This window comes from Neovison vison, chromosome 2 (genome assembly GCF_020171115.1).
Source record: "Neovison vison isolate M4711 chromosome 2, ASM_NN_V1, whole genome shotgun sequence".
Classification (NCBI taxonomy): Eukaryota; Metazoa; Chordata; class Mammalia; order Carnivora; family Mustelidae; genus Neogale; species Neogale vison.
In genome coordinates, this window is record NC_058092.1 from 62,604,190 (window position 1) to 62,626,656 (window position 22,467).

The 22,467-nt window shown below is 38.7% G+C and overlaps 1 protein-coding gene across 1 annotated transcript in view; it reads right to left on the bottom strand.

Moving 5' to 3' along the window:
- Positions 1 to 12,844: 12,844 nt before the first annotated feature.
- The window catches only part of CRYZ (crystallin zeta), a 28,872-nt gene continuing 19,249 nt past the window's right edge, over positions 12,845 to 22,467 (bottom strand). The window contains exons 6-9 of the mRNA XM_044238479.1: positions 20,796 to 20,945; positions 16,055 to 16,156; positions 15,856 to 15,951; positions 12,845 to 15,411 (exon numbers count right to left, since the gene is read on the bottom strand). Of these exons, the coding sequence (XP_044094414.1) occupies positions 15,247 to 15,411; positions 15,856 to 15,951; positions 16,055 to 16,156; positions 20,796 to 20,945 (513 nt within the window). The 3' untranslated portion in view covers positions 12,845 to 15,246. The remainder of the gene's footprint in view (positions 15,412 to 15,855; positions 15,952 to 16,054; positions 16,157 to 20,795; positions 20,946 to 22,467) is intronic.

Below are 22,467 nucleotides of genomic sequence, written 5' to 3' on the forward strand. Positions count from 1 at the left end.
TTATTTTACGTTTGGAAACACAGATGGCCTGAGAGGTCAGATCTATGTGGCCCTCGGTCACACAGCTAGTACATTTTTGAGTCCATAACCCGGACCTTCTGATTCCAAGGACTCTCTGCCTCCTTTATTGTTCTGCGCTACAAGTATTCGGTGATGGGGACTGGGACACTTTCTATCTTATTTTTCTTAAAAACAAACAAACAAACAAACAAAAAACCTCCCTTCACTCATGTCTTCATACCTTCCAGGAGTATTTATCATCTCCTCACGTTTCCTTTCCTGTTTGATTCTCTGTCTCCTCCGGTTCCATATGTAAAATTGTTGCACGCATAATGTTCATGGATGCATGATTAAGAGTTCGTTACTCAGGATCTTGAGCTCTTCCAAGTTAAAGAAAGCCTACAAACAAGGCACATTTCATTCTGGGCCTTGTTTTTCCTTTCAGCACTTCTGCTCAAATACCAAACACCCTTTGCGTTTTGCTTGGGATGGAAAGAAACAGTTGTGTAGCTGTAGCTATTACTGGGCCATTACCATTCTGAGGTGTTGATTTTGTGCTTCGCATTTTTCCTGTGTTCTTCACTTGATGCGCTATCTTGAATTTTTATTTCACTCTAATCATTTTTTAAATTTGAAGTCTTCCTTTTTACTTTGGCAATTTCAGTTGGAACGCCGGCTTTTGGAAAAAAAAATGTTCACAGAAAAACTGAAGGTTAAATCAGTTTTATTCTGTAAACAGTGCCTAAATTATCATCTCCTTCCCATAACAACCCAATTAATATGTTAGAGCAAAGCTGGAGAGCCAAAAACGGTGCTGAAAAAGTAGAGTTAGTGTGACACCTTCTGGCGAGAAACAAACTGCATTTCGTCAACAGCAGCAAAAAAATGAATTCAGACAAGGGTCCTCCACATAGCTTTTATTCCAACAAACCCATCTTTCGAGAGAGTACCTGGTGTTGCCCCAGGCTCCGCCACAGGTCCCGGGGCTACTGACAGGGGAAGGTCTGATTCTTCCATTTACCAGTCTAACTGCCTCCTGGGAAAGAAATCTCTTTATCTTCACACCCATCTAAGGAGATTACAATCCAGGATGTCAACACCTAGAGTTAGGCTGGGTACTCATCTAAAATGCTTGGGGGGGGCCCACGGAGCCAACCCATCCTCGTGGATCAAGGACAGCCTCCCAGAGGCAGGGATGCTGAAGTCTTGAAGGATAAGCAGTTTTTGTGAGCAACAAGGTAGGAAGTGGGCTTGATGCAGCGGGGAAAGTGGCACACACGGGAAAGGAAGGGAACAGCATGTGTGCAAGGCTCTGAGGCTGAGAGTGTGTGTTTACTGACCAGAAGTTATTTCAGGCACCTAGAGAAGACAGAGCGTGGAGAGAGCTGTGGCTGGAGACCACACAGGGCCCCAACCCACAAGGGCTTTGGAAGCTTAGAAGTGTGGGTTCCGTGATCCAGGGTGCAGGGACCCACTGGAAGATGTAAGCATGACGGTGACAGGATCAGAGTTTTCCACTAGAAAAATCAGCCTAGCTCCAGAGTGGAGGGAGGGAGGAAGACTCGTTGAAGTTTGGTCAAGTAGGAAGCTGTGAATATGGAAGAGAACCTGAACTGGGCAGGGAATGTGGGTGGGTGCCGTACAAAGTGTTTTATGAAAGGGTATCATCAGCCAGTATGAGAGCACATTTAAATGTGGACTCTGAAAAAACAGAAGGATTATGTTTTATGTTTATATGGCTCAAAATAAAAGGAATATTTCTTTTCCTTGAACAAAGAGAGAAAGCCCCGTCTTTCAATGTAGATGTCTTCTTTCTCTTCGTATGTGGTCTTAGGAAAGAGTTAAAATATTTCTCAACATATGAGGGGATAATTGCTCCACCATCCAAGCATGCAATTTTACAAACTAAATTTGGAGACTTTCAAAAAATATTGATCGCACCTGAAAACATTTAATGAATGCACTTTGGAAACAAGGGCCCAGAGACACCAATTTGTATCAACAGTGCTTAAATACTCCCATAAAAAACACACCCAGGGCCTTGGGAAATCTGGATCACCATAATGTGCTTTCAAAGGAAGGTTTGAAATTTTTAGATGAACGGCTATAATTATAAATTGAAATTAAATATAATGCAGAAGAGGCCAGGATTTCCCCTGCTGTCAGAATAAATCTAAGGAATACGTGGTATCCACTGTCAGACAAGGCCATGCACTTACTCCCTGTATAAACCACTCTCTGCTTTGGGTAGCAGAGCGCTTTTCCTTCTGTATCCAAATGCTAATGGATACTTTTTTCCCCATCTAACTCAGATTTACTCTAAACATTTCCACTGGTCTGCAAGGCTCCCTGTTACCTTCGGGAGGTGTTAACCTCTGTTACCCTCACACTCCCTCATCCCACCCCATCAGAGCACCTCGGTCTTCCGGAAACACACCAAGGATGTTCGTTCCTTCCTCAAGGCTTTTGCATCTACGACTCCCTTTGTCCGGAAAGCTCTGTGTCCAGATATCTATCTGCACCACTGACTCCCTCATTTCCTTTAGGTCCCTCCTTTCTACGAAGGTTTCCGTGACCACACTACATAAAATAGCACCTGCACTCGACATTCTCTTGCCCTTTACTCTGCATTAGTTGTCTGTATAGCTCTTATCATCACTCAACAGCCCATGTACTTAACCTGTTTATCACTGCCTCTCTCCACTAACATCCAAATGCTATGAAACCACAGGCTGTCACTGATGGATAGCCAGGGAGCGGAACGGTGCCTGGTTCAGAGTAGGTGCTTAACAAATATGTTAAATGAATGATGTTTATTGAAAGTATTTATTGGGTTTTTAGTCAGATGGGCAAGCTGGAGGCTTTCAATCAATTTACCAACCATGTACTATGTGGCAGGTGCTGTTCTCTACCTTTCATGAGGAAAAAGACCAACCTTGGATCCCCGGATAAACAGAACAGTGGGAGTCAGTAAGTTAGCTGATAATTATTGTCGGCTATATTTCAATAAAGCTGGGGGAAAAACCAGATAACTGTAATCCACCCGTTCATTCAACAAATATTTACCAAGTACTTAATGGAAGAGAGCTAAGTTTCTTGTAGGCTTTTTATGTGCCAACATTATGCAAAGGCATAGGAAGATGCATCTATTATATTTTTTAGAGCAACTAGTAAGGTAACTATTATCTCTGATTTAGAACCATGAAACTGGAAGCTTATGAAAGCCTAATGTTGTCACACTAGACCAGGTCTAGGTCTGTCTAACTCTGTATTAGTTGTTCTGCTAAAGGAACTCAGAGAAAAACCATCTAACCTATTAGTGGGGTCAGAACAGCCTTCCAAAGAGAAGTAACACCTAGGGTAAACCTTCAAAGTAATGTGTTAGAACTGGGCAAGAGTAGAGGGTAGGGTGTGCTGAGTGGGATGGACAGGATGACATTGTCCTTTCCATAAAGAAGGAAACTTCTGGGCCTTTGTTTTCATTAATAAAGTAGGTTAAATTTTGGCTCTCTGAATTACTGAAATAGAATAAAAAATACAAATACACACATACACATCCCATTATAAACAATAGCAAAATCAATTTAATATGTGATATAACTCAATCATGCAATGCAAATAATTAGCATGAAAGAATAATATAAACACAAGATTGAGGGAGATCTAGTATTCCAGATTCTAACAAAAGAGATGTGATTGCCTATAAACAACATTTTCCATTTATAGCATATAATTAAATAACTTATGTGGCAATTAAATTACATGCCAATTAAATAGAATTGCAAGCTTTAATAAAACAAGTTAAAAACAAGTGGAAGTTATTACTGAAGCACATCAATTGCTTTTTGCCTACTAAGTTGAATTGACATTTAAAAATTAATACTTACCTGTGTTATGTACTTTCTATATTTAGAATATAAGTTTAAGAATTAGGCTATTAAAGGCTTTCAAGCTAAAATTAATTAAGGTTTAGAAGTTCAGATGCTTGCTCCATTCAAATAAAAATAATTAAAAAATTGTTTTAAATTAGTTTTACTTTTATTTTCTTTACAATTCCATGTTTTTTTCCTCTTAATATCCAAAGTGAGATTATCTTTGAAGCAAGATGGCAGGTACCCAGAGCTGAGCTCTGACAGTATATAAAGCCAAGTTTTTCGTACCTGATCCAAATGCTAAATCTGCAATTTACAGTTAATGTATCAATATATTTACATATCTCTGTGGTTTTTCTGCGATACAGTGTAAACTTCAAATTAAATATATATACTTAATATACATTGTGTGTGTGTGTGTGTTTATAATACTTGGGATACAGCATTGTTTTTTAATAATGCTTGATAAACAAGTATTATTTCTGGAAGATGGGCTTCCACCTTGTTTGCGGTTGCCCCGGGTTATATTGCATAACTGGGACTTTATATACTTCAAAGAGTTTAGATAAACACTTGTCAGGATTATTGGGAGTTAAATACACACACACATACATATATTTCAAGGTATGGGAAAGCAGGCACACAGAGCACTTGACCTCCTTTGTACAACTGTCTGGAGAAAAAATATAAGTAATATGTGTGTGTGTGTGTGTGTATATATATATATATATATATATACATATATATATAAACACTAGCTAGGATTACTGAGAGTTAAATACTTGCATATATATATGTAATATATATAAATATAATGTGAATTATTTATATATTACATAGTTAATATATAAATGTTATATATTATAAATAATATGAATTAATTGTGTGTGTGTGTGTGTGTGTGTGTGTGTGTATGGTATGGAAAAGCATGCACACAGAGCACTTGAACCTCCTTTGTACCTGTCTGGAGAAAATATATATAGTATACTAAACCTAACTAAGGCTATTCCGGTCGGGTTATTTGAAGTACCATTTTCCTCTCCTCCTGTCTTTTTTCCCCACTTTCCAATGTACTCAAGTAAATTGAAAAATTATAATGGATCAATTTAAAATATTTTATTTTCTAAAAGCCTTTTTTGCCTGTTGTAAGGTACAGCACTCCACTCCTTTGATAGTAGAGACAAGCAGTTATCTGAATCTAGTTTAAAAAGGTTATGTAAAATAAAAGAAATGGTAATGAAAGGGATACTCTGCTTTCCGAGTCCTTGTTTTCTCTTATTCTAGATACGGCATATCAAAAATAGCTATGTAAAGAAAAAAAAAGTTGTCTTTATGGAAAAAATGAAAAAGTTTAAAAATATATATTCACCTAAATATAAATGGCGCTATGAATAGAACTTGATATAGCAAAGTTTACAGGCAGGAAAACTAACCCACCATTATAATTCTTCACTCGTCAGACACTTGAATGCCTGTCCTCTACAGTACTGTATTGGGTTTTAATTCCTCACCTCAAGAAGCTTAAATTCTATTTAAGCAAAGACGTTCAAGCACAAGATGAAAATATTCACTCTTCCTGATTAGCAACTGCTGACCATTCTAAGCTTCAGCCATTTCACATTTCTTCCCACATGTGGTTTATAGCCATTTGCTTTCATTCGTGGTTTGAGTGACACCTGATTCACAGCTGCTCCCACATGCTACCTACCGTCCAGAGGGAAAAGGCCTTGCTCATCTTCCAGATACTTCACATGGGGATATATGAAGATCACCTTGTAATTAATCATATGCTTAATTTCTGAGTGTATGTGGAGAAAGGGTAATAAATGGGGCATAAATGGCATGAAGGAGTACACGCAGAAAGTTCTGGGTTTGAAGGGCAAATGAGAGGAGAAGGCTCGGCAGCACATGTTGTATTTGGCTGGCTAGAGCTTGGGCAGATGAAGTGAAATGATCCCCTAAGGTCGGGAACTGGAGGTTGATTCCAGGTTTGATGTCGGGTTAGGTTTTGCTGAGTGATTCTGTACAACAATGGTGGTTCCCACTAGTTGATCATATTCCAGGGATGGCCTGGTGCAACGTGAGGGCTGGTTCAGGCAGGTTCAGGCTAATGGACTGAAGAGCAATGAGGGGTCAAATAAGTGGAAGGGCTGAATGCAGTCAAAGAGCAGGTAGGATCCATATATTTTTTTTTTTTCTAAAGATTTTATTTATTTGACAGAGATCACAAGTAGGTAGAGAGGCAAGCAGAGAGAGAGAGAGAGAGGAGGAAGCAGGCTCCCTGCCGAGCAGAGAGCCCAATGCGGGACTCGATCTAAGAACCCCGAGATCATGACCTGAGCTGAAGGCAGAGGCTCAAGCCACTGAGCCACCCAGGTGCCCTGGTAGGATCCATATTTTTAAAAAAGGACTTTAAACCACCTCTGCTCCGAAGCTGATTTCTTCACTCTCTTGATCACGTTAGAAAGGCGTGTTAATTTTTATTTCCCCATTCCTCACTATTCGGGGGGGCCTTGAGTAAAGCAAATGAGGTCACAGTAATAGTAATAACACAAATTCTACTATTTCAGTGAGTCCAATGTCTGGCCTAAGGTATCCATCTCCCTGAACACTCTTCCCCAAGAATTTCTGGGGGACCCAGAGCTACCTAGACTATGGCTCTTTCCTGGTCCTGTGGCTGATGCTTTTCTTCTGCACACCCCAGTCCCCTGGGCAGCCTCTGACAGGCCTCTAGCAAAAACAGGCACAGAGCTAGGTTGGAAATCCTCCATTCCTTGGTAAAACCACAGTGTTTGGAATTTTTACTTTAAAAATGTACTCTAGGGGCACCTGGGTGGCTCAGTGGGTTAAGCCTCTGCTTTCGGCTCAGGTCATGATCTCAGGGTCCTGGGATCCAGCCCCGCATGGCGGGGAACCTGCTTTCCCCTCTCTCTGCTTGCCTCTCTGCCTACTTGTGATCTCTGTCAAATAAATAAAATAAATAAATAAAATCTTCAAAAAATTTTTTAAAAACATATTCTAAATACATTTTCATGCAGAAGTTAAGGTACATTCTACAAATCAGTGCATAATATATATTTATTAACTTATTTAATAAATGTTTGCTAAGTTCCCTCCATCAATGAGGCATAGAGATGGGTTTAGGAAATAAAAGACCGAGTCCCTTCACTCAAGGAACACACACCACTCCAGTCAGGAAAGCAGGCAAATAAACAGTAAATTGCAATAGTGTAAGTTGTGCCTTTTTTGTTTCTATGTTTGCGTGGTGTGTGTGTGTGTGTGTGTGTGTGTACCCATCTTCTTTTACAAAGAATTTAATACCCTAGGCAGGGTGGCAAATGTTCAGATTTATTCGAGGGGAGAGAGGAAGGGGACTAAACTCTGATTAAGGGTGGTCAAGGGAGATTTTTCTCTGTGAGGTTATCACGTTTAGTGGGGCCTGAAATTCTAAATACTGCCTTCACGTCTTTGAGACTGGCAAGGCCCTAGAGGCTTAGCTGTGAGCTCCCTACTCTTGGCAGATATGCCCCCGACCTGGTGGGAAAGGCTCACCCCACCCGCCTCCAGCTAGTTCCTCTGTCAGCTGGAATAGCTACAACCAATTCTGTCCCCCACGTAATCCCACACATTAAGGGGTTTTAATCAGACAAAGATTAAAGTGATCACAAAGATCACTCTGGTACTCTGTGGCCAGTGGATTCAAAGTAGGGCAAGAAGAAAGGGCGGGCAGCCAGTGAGAGGGCCATGAAGGAGAGCCAGGCAGGAAGCAATGAGGGCTGAGACCCAAGCACTGACACCGAGTCAGGTTCTGTAGGTACAAAGACTAGATGCCACTCAAGTCAATGGCCAATGGCCGATAGGATGCAGTAGCGGGGATAAGGGAGAGGGAAGAATCAAAAATGCCTCCTGGACTTAGGTAGCCAGGTGCAAGCTATTGTCTTTCACTGAGCTAGGGAAGAATTCAATTCTGGGCATACTGATTCTGAGAAGTTTGTGGAACATCCAAGCACCATCTAGTGGATGGTCTGTATGTGGGCCTTAGAACAGGTTGGAGATACAGGCTTGAGTGTACAAAGGAGATAGTGATGCCTGGGCTCTCATTTCAGTCAAGAGTAATGTACGGAGAAAAAAAGTCCCAAAGTAAAGCATGTCAACATTTAAAAGGCGAGTGGAAGAAGACATGTTTACATAGGAAACTGAGAAGGGAGCAGGGGTATCAGGAGAATGTTGTTCTAGAAGTCAGGCTAGAAAATGATTTAAGGTGTTTTTATGTGTAGGGAGATGATGAAGCTGCGGGATTTGGGGAATAATTATTAGAAGAAAGTTCATGAAGAGGCCAAAGCAAAGCAATCCAGAGGAAAGATAGAGAAGTTAATGCTTAACAAGCAGGATGGTCATCACTTCCAATGAAATAGATGAAGAAAAAAAGGATACAAATATATTTGTAAGTATAAATAGCTTAGTGTTTTCTTCATTGTGAAGTAAGAATTCCAGATAAATTGCCTACCACTGAATGGAACAAAACTGGAAAACAGTGCTCCCATTTAGTTAAACAGCAGGCTGAAGATAGAGGCAAAGGATTCTAGCAACTTAAGAGTTTTCATTTATGTGGAAATGTAGTTTGATAGACATAAAAAAGGAACATGATCTGAGAAGCACTTAGAAGCTATAGTGATAGGTCTATAAACAAGACTATGTGAAACCAGCTAATAAACTCAAACCTACTTTAGGATAGAAGAAACTGCAAGACATGTAAAAACCCAAATTACATGGATAAGCTGTGAAACAGAATTACAGTGTTAATTCCTAAGCAAAGTAATATTTCACCAAATAATACATGGGTGCAGTTTTGTTAAAATGCGTTTGTCACACCTACTAACAGTGCTTTGATTACAAGTGATGCTTACAGTTGGATTTCAAATGTGATGCTGCAATCAAAATAAACATCCAAGACAAATTGATAAGCCCAAGTTCATCTTGGTTTTTTTTATTAACCATAAGTTAAATCTGGGAGTTCATTGCTAGAAATGTACACCCAGAGTTCTCCCAAGATCAGACAGTTCTCATCATCTGAATATCTTTTTAAAACAAAATGAAGCATTTTTTGAGGACAATTTATTATTTCAAAAACAAGAATAAAGTAAATAGTTATGATACATTTAGTATAAATTTAACACATACACTGACATTTTTTACAGAGCATGTCATAATAATAAACCATAAATTATCAACCCAGATAAAAATGAATTCTGAATATGCAGGCATACAATTGCAGAAGATTCTATACACACACACACACACACACACACACACACATATATATGTGCTCTGAAACTTAGTCATTTATTTCGATTTGTGATATTATGTTCTTTAGTTCCTAATATTTACTATTTAAGGAAGCATTTTTTTTTTAAAGATTTTATTTATTTATTTGACAGAGATCACAAGTAGGCGGAGAGGCAGGCAGAGAGAGAAGAGGAAGCAGGCTCCCTGCCGAGCAGAGAGCCCAATGTGGGGCTCGATCCCAGGACCCTGGGATCATGACCTGAGCCAAAGGCAGAGGGTTTAACTCATTGAGCCACCCAGGCGCCCTAAGGAAGCATTTCTTTAAAATAAAATTTTGCTGATTTCCTAGAAGTAACTTCTGCTAAAAAATATTTGAAAATGTTGAAAAAAGTGTCAGGGGGAAATCTTTGTAATTCTACTACTAAATCAAGCCCTTCTGAAAAGTATTTAACAGGCATCTCTTGAAATGCATAGGTAAATGCATATTCATGCACAATGAAATAGAACTGTAATTATACATATTTTGTATCTGCTTTTTAAACTTTATATTTTTAATACTGTGCCCTGAACATCTTCCCATGTTAGTAGCTATAGAGCTACATGATATTTTAATAGCTACATCATATTGTGCTGTACAAATACATCAGCTTTTGATCACTTAATTGATGAAAATCTGGGTCATTTCCAATATTTTACTATGATTAGCTAGGCTGCAGTGAAAGCAATCTTGACATATGCCTCTACAGACATGTCCATCTCATTAGGACAAATGCCTGTAGTGGAATTAATGGGTCAAAGGAGATCCACATTTTAAAATTAATACACCTTCTATCTGCTCCCCAGAAGAGAAGCAACTGTATACTTCCATCAATAGTCCATAAGTGCCCATTTCTTGTGTTACTAATGAGGGTGAACAACACTTTCCCTAAGTTTGCTGGCTGTATACATCTATTCTTGCATTGATTTTCCACTCATTTCCATGTCTCCTGTGGGGTGTTCATCATTTGCTAATTAATTTGAATTCTTTTTCTTTTTTCTTTAGATTAGTAATCTTTATCTGTTACTACAGATCTTTTTAAATTTTTTTCTTTTTTCCTCTTTCTTTGATAGTTTGGACTTCTGATTAATGATGTAAGGGGCTGTTCACCTCTCAAGATTATAAAAAAATGTTCTACCATGTTTTTGTTTTATATAATTTTATTTATATTTAAAAATTTGAACCATCTCAAAGTCTATTGATACTATATGTGAAGTAAGATTCTAGCTTATTTTTTTTTCCCAAATGGGTAGCCAGGTCTCTTAATAAGTAACTTTTTTCCCCACTTAAAAGCTGTATTTGTGGGTGCCTAGGTGGCTTGGTAGGTTAGGCCACTGCCTTCGGCCCAGGTCATGATCTCAGGGTCCTGGAATTGAGTCCTGTATTGGGCTCTCTGCTCAGCAGGGAGCCTGCTTCCCCCTCTCTCCTTTTGTCTGCCTCTCTTCCTACTTGTGATCTCTGTCAACTAAATTTAAAAAAAAAAAAAAAAAAACCTTAGAAGAAAAAAAAAAAAAAGCTGTATTTGTCACCTCCAAAAGTGAGAAACATTTTTAGACTCTCTTTTGTTCCACTGATCTTGGACCAATATTTTAGTGACTCTAACTTAGGGGAAAAAAATTTGTATCTGTTGAGACTCGTTCCAAACGTTTTTTTCCCTCCCCTTTCTGAACTGTCTGGCTACTTGCCCATCCCCACTTCCCCAAAGAAAAGCTTTAGAAACATTTTTTCAAGTTTCTAAAAAAGTCCTATTGAAATTTTGGTATGAATTACTTTGAATTTTTGGAGTATGAGGGAAAAATCTATACATGAATCTGACCAAAAAAATCTTTGAGTATTATGTTATATTCTTCAGGAGTTCTACAGTTCTCTTTTTAAGGGTCTTGTATGTTTTTTGTAAATTTGGTCACTTATATTTCACTGCTTTTTAAATTGGTAATAGTAGTACTTCTATTATGAATAGACCATTTTTCCATTATATTTTCTAACTGATTAACAGGTTTATATTAATCTTTGTATATTTATTATGCAATTGGCTACCTTTCTGAACTTATTAGTAGTCTTTCCATTTGTTCTCTTGCCTTCTCCAGGTCTTGAATATAACGGCAAATATGATTCTTCTGTATGCTCCCTTTCAATATCTGTATGTGTGACTTCTAAAAATTTTAAAGGCTATGTCATATTACCAGTAGTTTTCATTAATTTTGCATAGATCTAATAAAAACTGTCAGTAAATAAACTTAGCTCTTTGTGTTAGTTCAGGAAAGTTTTCTTTAATTATTGCTTCTTTCATTTTTCTGTGTTCTTTGGGGTAGCCCACATAGAATTCAAAAATTGTATTTTCCTTTTTCTTTCTTTTGTTTGCCATACCTTAATTTTTTCTCATCATTTCTTTTCTTTCTTTCTTTCTTTTTTTTTGAAAGACCAAATTTACCCATATGACCTATAAAGTTTTCGGTAGTGTCAATTATGCTGATTTGTCCTCCTATGGGAATTTGCTTTTGGAATTTCCTTTTATTTTTTTTTTTCCACATTTCAGGATGCTCCCTTTTCATTCCTTCTCTTTAACTCAATTTATTCCTTCTTCATGGCTAATAAAAGTGAAAGTAATTATTTAAACACTCCTTTGTACCCACCAGAGCAATAAGTACTTCACAGACTTTAACTTGCTTACTTCCTACAAATGCTGTAACAGGTATCACTCCCATGTTATGTGTGAGGAAACGGAAATTCTGGATGATGAGGTAATTTGCCCAGGACTCTAGCTGATCAGTAGGAGAGCCAGGTCTTCTGCCTCCATAACCCATGCTTTTAACAACCCTGTTTCCACAGATCCGTGGGCCTCCTCCCTGTTCACGGGGGAGTTCGGTTCCTTTCAGATCCATATCTGGAATGAGGTGCCTCCTAAGTACCTGTGTTAATTCCAGTGCCTGCTAGACAAAGGCAGGTGCATCTTCTGCTCCAATTCTTAATCACTTAGCTAACTGCCACAGCCAAACATTCTTTGAACAAGTGTTATGCACTCTCAGCATTTGCTACAATCTAGGGATCCTCCACCTTCCATCCATTTGTAAGACTTCTTTGTGGTGACTGTATATCCAGGGGTGCAAAGTGCCCCTCACTCCTGAACCTGCAGTTGTACCAAAATTGAAATCTGTAGTTGCCATCACGCAAGTGAAAGAAAAGGGCTGAGGAATACTGCATGGGTGGGCAGTATTCAATTCTGGCTAGCTCTGCTAGCAACAGGGACTTGATTTTCTAGATGGTGTAGCTTCTGTGCCCTGAGTTAGTGACTGAGTTGGGGCTTCTTCTTAACTTCTCTCCAGCTAATCTGATCAATGAATCAAATGATTAGCACTGGAGTTAATACAAATCCCCACTGGACTTTGGCACAGGATTTCCTCTTTAGCTTGTAGTACTGTCACAATCTTTGTGGGTATTTTTGCATGAAGCCGAGGATAATCTATCTAAAATCACCTGGTGACTCTTTGTAAACACCCAGACGAAACATGGCAATATTATGTTGATACATAAAACCAGGGACTGCCAACTGCTGGGAAAGGATAACCAAGGACTGCCAACCATGTTTGACAAGCATTTGTATCCCACAGTGGGTTTGAGATTTAGACTCACTCTTTTTTTGTTGTTGTTGTTAATTTAAATCCACTTTTTATTCTTTCATAGATTTTAACAATTATACACAACTTTGAACATAAAGATAGTGAAATCTCAAGGATAAGGAGGCAATATATATGGCTTCTTCTATTCGTTCTTCAAGATGGAAGGAAATTTCCAAAGGGTACAATGTGTAAGGTTTAACACTGGAAAAATACATATGAAACTTGTTTAACTGGCTCCACTCAGGACCAGGCATAGCACAATAAATATAGAACTGCATCATCTTTTTAAAAGATTGTTGTAATTTTAACACATTCTCACCAAAGAAATATGTATGATCAGTGACCAATTTGAAATTCTACAACACAAAGGTGGAGGGACACTTACAAAGAATATCAGAGCATCTTCTCTAGCATCTTCACTCCCATACAACAACATTCTTAGAAGTGAGTAGGATAAACAATCACTAGACTCACTCTTAAAGAGAATACATGGGCTGTCCCACTAATACCCGGCAGCCTGACTATAGACCACAGTGAATCCAGATCCTTTTTTATAATTCCTAACATTTCTGGGCTCTTTTCTTAGATGTGGGAAATTCCCCAAATATGAGCTATTCCTTAATAGCACGTATTTTCCTATGGATTAGTAAAATCATCCTATGACAATTTTCAAATGATTTTTTTTTTTTTTAAATCACCATGCTAAAAATGGCAGTGTTGGAAAAATAATGAAGGTTTGAGCTGACGTGTTTTCCCGTCTGTGAGATGTAGGTGAGGAGGCAGGCAGAGCCAGGTCAAAGCGACCCAACAGGTTTAGTTATTCTTGAATGTTATCCTGCACAGAAAAAATGCTCTTTACACTGTGAATTATGGAAGCCCCTTGGCACACATAGCCCCTTAACTCAGGAAAGCTAAGCTAAGGACATTATAAAATGTTACCACGTGCCACCCCCCCCTTTTTCTGTCTTCAGAAGCTTGCATGTATTTTGTACTTCCAGGGCCAAAGCTACTCTGGATGGAGGCAGCTAACAAATACATCAAAAATATTAAACATGTAATTAGAAATCCCAGCCTGCACTAAATGCCCCTCATCTGTGTCTCTGTGTCACCTTCTTGTGATGATTGGTTTTATGTATCAACATAATATTGCCATGTTTTGTCTGGGTGTTTACAAAGAGTCACCGGGTGATTTTAGATAGATTATCCTCAGTAACGCAGGTGGGCTTCACTCAATGGGCTGAAAGCATTCAGAATTAAAACTGAGGTTTCCCCGAGAAAGAATACTGCAATATAGAAATCCTGCTATAGATTCAGGCTTATCAGCCTCCATAACTATGAGAAAATTCCATAAATCTCTTTATACATATATGTGTGTATGTGCATGTGTGTTTGTATGCATACAGGAGGCTACGCGCATATGGAGAAAAGCAAGAACAAAATTAACAATCAAACTTCATTTCTTTGCACATGACATTGATGTCAAGATTTCTAAGAAATTATTCCTTTTTTAGTTTCAATAAGGACTTCCAGCACAGAACACTGTTAGAAATTAACCGTTAGGAATTATGTAAAAGAGATGTAAGGCAAGTACTATATCAAGACCAAATAGATAAACACAGGTTTTATTTTTTCTACAGAATTTACTGCAGGTCACCATGTAATGAAGACAAAAGCAGATCATTCTTCATGTGTCAAACTTGTTTACTAATTTAAATAAAAACATATGACTCCCATTACACAGATAATTCTAAATCTAGTTTGAAAATCAGATCAATCAAGAAGTATCTGTCAGGAGACTATGTACGTACCTATCTTACTACACCAAAAGTAAGGCTGTCCTCTTCCCAGAATATATGGACAATGAGCAATCAACCATCAACACAGTGGATGTACTAATATTTGGGGAAATACTGGAAAACTATTTGTTAAAAAACAAATTTTTCTAGACATTATCTTGCCCTTGCAAGAGACTTGCAGATCCAGATGAGAGAAGTTTAGAAAAGGGGTCTTATTTAGTCCAGAAAATCTTCAGAGTATGATACAGTTCTGAGCTAACCAGATACTAAAGAACCTTCATAGGAACAAGCAGTCTTGGAAACCACACAGCCTCATTTTGAATTAACTTGCTTTTGTCAAAGGTGTAGAATTAATGATCAAGTACCAGGCACTTCTGTAATGTACCCAATGCCAAATGACTACTGACATTCTACTTCCTACTATAATGACTTCTTGATTCAAGGCAGGTGGGAGGCGTAAAGAATATTGTGAGCTGTAAAATAAATTGTACTCCAATGACCACATCTCTAAAGATAAATCTTGTTTTTTAACATGAGAAACTCACTGAATCCAACAAATGCTGATTAGAGGAAAGGTAGTGTGAGTAAAACTGGGGCAGGAACCCTCTAACTACATTAGGAAGACATGAAACAATTAGTCATTCTAAGAGAAGAATCATTTTCCCACTAGTTCCACTGTTATGGATGATATTTTTGTGGGCCTGGGCCACCTTCTCCAGCGAATACTGAGAACCTATTACAGGTTTCAACCAACCAATTTCCATTCCAGCTTGAAGGGCCGCTGCAAATTGCCTAAACTCCTCCTACATGAAAGAAAAAGGTCTTTTTGTAGAAGAACACATGAATTAATTTTCAGAAGGATTAAAAATTTTCAGATTCTAAGAGTCAGAACATAAACAGTTCCTTACGAATATGTGGCTTTTGTCATTTGTCCAGAACTACAGAAAAAGTTTTCTACAGACTAAATGTAAGTACAATTTGCCTGAGGCAGGGTCAGTTTACAAAAACCCTATTGTCCTGAAGTAATTACTAATAGTATCTCCTTTCTCTCTCAAAAGTGTCTTGCCTTGGAAAATAAATTTCATCTCCCCCCACCCCCACCCCAGTTATCTTGTAGTGACTAATCCTTAACATACCCACCCAGTCAGATAATTAAGTTCAACATTTACTGGAACTTACAGTCTGCTTGAGTAGGCAAACTGTATCGATGTTTAAGTTATCAAAATCAGAGTCACTTCTTTTCCTACCTTAGTTGATGAATACAGAGCAACTCCAATTATACTAGATTCCTTTGCCATGGTGTCCCGTGGGTTTATTTCAATAGGACCTCTGCTGCCAACGACCTAGTAAGAAAAACAACTCGTCTATAGTTAAAGATCACTGAAAAATAGTACTGAATTATGGTAAAGCCTCGAAATGGTAAAAAAAAAAAAAAAAAATACTTACTATTACTCGTCCTCCATATGACAGAAGATTCAAATCATTACTAAGATTTACATTAGCTAACATTTCAATGATCACATCAATTCCTTTTTCACCAACAGATTTCTATGTAATAAATAAGAATGCAGAGTAAGATAAGAGAACAAGTAAAAAAAACTGTAGAACAGTTATCACAGTCCCATATATTATAGAAATATGTTTCAAAAGACATAAAATGCGACATTTTTAAGACTAATAACACTAATTTTTAAATGACCTAATTATATAGTGTTGATGTAATTCCAAGGGACCAGTCACAACATCTAAAGTGATAAAGATTTATACTAAATAAATTTCAAGTGCTTTGACTCAACTTGACTATAAAATACTTTTCCTCAGTTGAAAATCTTCTGTTTTCAAAACGTATTTTTTTTTAAAGATTTTATTTATTTATTTGACAGAGAGATCACAAGTAGACAGAGAAAGAGACAGAGAGGGAAGCAGGCCCCCTGCTGAGCAGAGAGACCAGATGCAGAACTTGATCCCAGGACCCTAGATCACGACCTGAGCTGAAGGCAGAGGCTTAACCCACTGAGCCACCCAGGTGCCTCTCAAAACGAATTTTCAGAGACAAGCAAACAACAAGTATCAAATCCCAAAAAGGCTTCCACTTTTGTTAAAAAACAAAAGACAAAAGAAGGAAATCATTGGCTATCTGGTGTTGCAGTATTTTCTTTGTGTGCATTCAGTTTTGTCCCAAGTGATTTATAATCAGCCTGCCATACTACTCCTTTTCTTTTGGGTTTTCAGAGATGTTGGTTTGCCACATCCAAAACTGGCTCTTCTCTTAAATAAGTTATACATATATACCTTATACTCATTTTATTTAACCAAAAAAAAAAAAAAAAAAAAAAAAAAAGAATACCAGTGCCAGGCATTGTTAAGTACTGGGGATTCAAAGATGGACACAGAGAACTCAAAACAAAGCTAGGCAGAAAGATGGAAACATACTGCAGTCAAGGCTGTGATGGAAAGAGCTAAGTGCTGCGACAATGGAAATAAACTATAGGTTATAGAGAAAAACAAAGCTGTAAGTCTGATCACCTGTAATGATCAGAGGAAGTTCCACAGAGATGAGGTCCTAGGCCCTGAGGAATGAACAGGAGTTCCTTAAGCAAAAAGGAAGGAAGAGGAGCCAGCACTGAGGCAGAATAAAGAGAAAACAGAAGAGCTATGGCCTAAGAGTCCAAGTCAGGATTAGAAAGTATCCTAGGGGAGCTGGGGCATGTGTTCGGAAGGCGGGTAGGGGGAGAGGAAGAGGTAGAGAGGTGACTGTCAACTGCTATGGGCTGGGAACATGCATCAAATGCCATGTTAAAGGGTGTAGACTTGGGGGGGGCAGGTGTTCATTAATTAATTTTTCTGCCAGACACTGTTTTAGACACTGAAGGTGCAGCAGGGAACAAGAAAGACAAAAATTCCTACCCTCATGGAGCTTCCATTTGAGGTATTTCTGGAGATTTTTTCTTTTCTATTTTTTTTTTTTAAAGGAGAACCAAATAATTCAGGAAACTGTGGAGACAGAAGGGACTACTAGGTCACTTACAAATAACAGACAAAGCTGGAGAAGAAGATGAGGACTAAACTAAGTCATAGCAGAGACGAGAATGAAGAGGGAGACATATTTGAAAGGCATGTCAGAGTGGAAACTAACAGACGGAGGTGATCGACCTGACAGGTAGGAAGTAGAATAGCGATTAAAAGATAGGAATAGGGGCGCCTGGGTGGCTCACTGGGTTAAGCCTCTGCCTTCATGGTCTCAGGGTTCTGGGATTGAGTCCTGCATCAGGCTCTCTGCTCGGCACGGAGCCTGCTTCCTTCTCTCTCTCTCTCTGCCTGCCTCTCTGCCTACTTGTGATCTCTCTCTCTGTCAAATAAATAAAATCTTAAAAAAAAAAAAAAAGATAGGAATAAAAAATGAAATGTGGGTCTGTCTCAGATGAAGAGACTAGTGGCCACATCTAGCAGGCTGATGGCATGAAGGAAGGGAATGCAGGCCAGAAACAGTGCTGGAAATCAGCAGGATGTGGGCACAAACAGAAGCCATGGGTACAGGAGAGACTGATCAGAGGAAGGTCTCGCACCACGGAAGACACGAGACCAACGGGAAAAGCACAGCAACATTTAAGTATTATGAGGAGGAAGGGGACTGCAAATGAAGTCAGGGAAGTAAGAAGAGAACCAGCTTCCAGGAGATGTGGTCAGGGTCAGCTGCTGCCAAAAAAATCACACAGGATGAGGCCAGGTCAGAAGCAGCAGATGGATAATTAAGAGTTCACCAGTGACCTCTGACAAGCAAAATGCAGTGGAAGGTGATGGGAGGTAAGGAAGTAAAAAGAGTAAGTACTCACTGCTTTTTCAAGAAGTGTTGGTGGTAGAGGGGGTGAAGGGTGTGGATAAAGGGTAAGGGAGTGATCCGGAGAACGAGAGAGACTTAAGCAGAAGGACCTAACAGACGAGAAAGAAGCCATAAGACTTCAGGGTCTTAAAGTTATATGTCTGCAAAACAAAAATATATTCTTAAAATAATGGGCCATTTTTCATCTTTGTAAATACTCTTGGATGATGGTATCAGGAGTGAATATTCAATTAATTCTAGGTTTCCTAGACATACACAAAGGAGTAGCTTTACTCAGTTTTTTGGCAAGATGATTTAGTGCTAATAAATATACTCTCCCTTGTATTTTCCTCCATTTGTAATAGCTGAGGTTACACAGTAATCAGTACCTGGAAAATTTTAAGTCTCAACAAGTAATTTGAGGTTTAGCAAAGTAATCAGTGTTCAGTAAATTGCTACTACAGTGCAAACAGAGAACTTCAGAATCTGCTTGAGTTCTGCTCTAACAATGGACTATATGCAACAACTAACTAAAGCCTAACTCCCTGCTCTGGATGAGGGAAATGGTTCTTCATTCCTTCTTGGCATCCAATTAAAAAATCAACTTTTTTCCCTAGGCTACACAGAGCCAGTTTGTAATCTCTAGGTACCTCACCTTCCATTGAAAAATTATACCAAAAGAAATTAGGTTGGGAAAATCTCGTGGTTGCCAGAGGCAGGGGATTGGAAGTGGGCGAAATGGTGAATATGGTCAAAAAGGTAGAAACTTCCAGTTTAAAAAAAGAAAAAAAAAGTCATGGGGATGTAAAGTATAGCCTGGTGACCATAGTTAATAAGACTGTATCACAGATCTAAAAGTTGCAAAGAGTAGATCTTGAAAGTTCTTAGAAGAAAAAAACTTTTTTAACAATGTATGGTGTTGGATGTTAATGAACTTATTGTACTGATCATTTCACAGTACCTACAAATATAAAAAAAAGGGTGCAGTCTGACTCTTGGGTTTCAGCTCAGGTCATGATCTCAGAGTTATGAGATAGAGCTGCATTCCCAGCTCCACGCTCAGCATGGAGTCTGCTTGAGTATCTCTGTCTCTCTCCCTCTGCTCCTTCCCTCTGCCTCCCTCTGCCACACTCACTCTCTCTATCTCTAAAATAAATAAATCAATTTACAGATGAGTGGATAAAGAAGAGGTGGTATATATCTACAATGGAATATTACTCAGCCATCAAAAATGCAATCTTGCTATTTGCAACAATGTAGATGGAGCTAGAGAACATTATGCTCAGTGAAATAAGTCAGTCAGAGAAAGGCAATGATCATATGATCTCACTCATATGTAGAATTTAAGAAACAAAACACAGGATCATAGCGGAAGAAAGGAAAAAAAAAATGAAACAAGACGAAACCAGAGGGGGAGACAAAACAGAAGAGACTCCTTCCTAATCATAGGAAACAAACTGAGGGTTGTTGGAGGGTAAGGGGTGGAGAATGGGGTAACTGGGTGACAGACATTAAGGAGGGCACGTGTGTACTGAGCACTGGGTGTTATAAAATACTGATGAATCACAGACTTGTACCTCTGAAACCAATAATATGCTATATGGTAATTGAATTTAAATGATTAAAACAAAACAAAATAAAAAAATCTAAAAAAAGAAAAGAACACCTCAGGGCTCTAAATACAAAGCTGTGACTTTACTTAAAATGTGACTGCACTAAAGAGTACCAATTTTGATAGCTGTAAGACTCTGGAAAGGGTAGGTTTTATTTGATTAAACATAAACAAGACAGATGAGAGTAAAGGTCTGAAAATTAGACACCTCTGCTTTTTAATTTACTAAAGCTATGAAACATACATAGGCATTAAAAAAATAGCAAACAGGGACGCCTGGGTGGCTCAGTTGGTTGGACGACTGCCTTCGGCTCAGGGCGTGATCCTGGAGTCCCGGGATCGAGTCCCGCATCGGGCTCCCAGCTCCATGGGGAGTCTGCTTCGCTCTCTGACCTTCTCCTCGCTAGTGCTCTCTCTCACTGTCTCTCTCTCAACTAAATAAATAAAATCTTTGGGGCGCCTGGGTGGCTCAGTGGGTTAAGCCGCTGCCTTCGGCTCAGGTCATGATCTCAGGGTCCTGGGATCAAGTCCCGCATCGGGCTCTCTGCTCAGCAGGGAGCCTGCTTCCCTCTCTCTCTGCCTGCCTCTCCATCTACTTGTGATTTCTCTCTGTCAAATAAATAAATAAAATCTTTAAAAAAAAAAAAAAATAGCAAACAACTTTAAGAGAGTGGCTGTTTAGAAAAGAGCTCACAAAAAAAGTAAGTCTCCCAAGAAATAAAATCTACTTTTATAAAACTATAGAGTTATTTTACCTTAATTTTTTCAATATAATTAGGTTCTCTGTGATTGAACACTTCATGGGCTCCATTTTGCAAAACAATGTTTTGTCCTTCCTCAGTACCAGCTGTGCCCAAAACCTTTAAGCCGTAAGCTCTGGCAATTTGGCATGCTGCTAGTCCAACCTGAAAAACAAAATATAAACACCTAGTTTTGGATTCTTGGCATCCCTACAAATATTTATTAAATATACGTAATAAACTTAAGGTTCTTCTAAGTCCTACCCTATCCTTAAAGAATTCCAAGTCTATGACAAGGTATGAAGAAAGAAGAACAACAATAACTAACTTTTATTGAGTATTTGTAATGTGTCAGGTACCACAGAATGCTTTATTTTATCCTTATCCATTGCTTTATTTTATCCTCACAATAAGCCTGGGAGGTAGATATTATTATTGTCCATATTCCACAGATGAGAAAACTGAAGCTCATAAAATATAAGTAACTTGACCAGGTCACAGAGATGGGAACAGGGCCAAATCACAGAGCTGGACCAATTCAGTCTGCAGAGCTTGAGTTTTTAACCACTGTATCAAAATGCTTACTCAGCACCTACTTTGTGCAAAAGGTAAGGGGTTTAAAGTCATTCAAAACTTGCTCCCTGACTTCATACTTAAACAATACATATAAAATGCTAAATGACAAATGTGACATCATTTAAGCAGAAGAGATAGGTGTATGAGCAAATTCATTCATTCATCCATATGATGACCATTTATTGTTTACTATATGCTAGACATGATACTTCATGCAAGAAACTTATATTCTGAGAAAGGAGGAAAATAATAAACACACAAATTAATGAATAAAATAAATTTAGCTATGAAAAAGTGCTATAAAAAAAACCTAGCCCATTGGAGATAGGCAGAAGGACTAGTGAGGTCACCAAGAAAGGCAACTCTGAAGAGATGAGACCTAAGTCAAGTGAGGGACAAGCCGTGTGAAGATGTGGAAAGCCTGGTGGAGAATGTTGTAGGCAGAATGGTCCTGGCTCACCTGGTGACACGAGAATAGCCTGGACAGAAAGAGGGTCAATGTGGCTTGAGGGTAGGGCACATGGGAGGCAGTGCAAGATGTGGCCAGAGGAGCATGCATTCCCTTTGCAAATGCTGAGCAGGATTTGCTCACTTAACTGAGGATATGCAATAATTAGCTGAATATGCATGTGGACTTGGGAGCATCCAGAGTTGGAAATTTAAATTTGAGATTCATCACTTATAGATGGTATTTAAAGCCATGGACTGCATGAAATCACTAGATCACTATATAGATGTGCTTAGGATAAAGGAGAAATAAAACCATATAAGGAATATAAACAAAAGCAGTTTTTTTTAAAATTTGCAGGACTAGGAAACCTATGTTTGGTTACAGGCCACGTGAATGGTACAGATAAGTGTCACATACATTTACAGCAGGGCTTCTCAAACTTAGCACTACTGACATTTGGGGCGGGACAATTCTGTGTTGCAGGGGCTAGCCTATGCTTTGAAGGATGTTTAGCAGCATGTCTGGTTTCTATCCACTAGACACCACAGCCCTTCTACCCAGTGAAAACCAAAAATGTCCCCAGACGCTGCCCCAAATGTTCAAGGGGGAGATGGGATGATGCCAAACCACCCCTCAGTGATAACCAGTGATTCAGAGGAA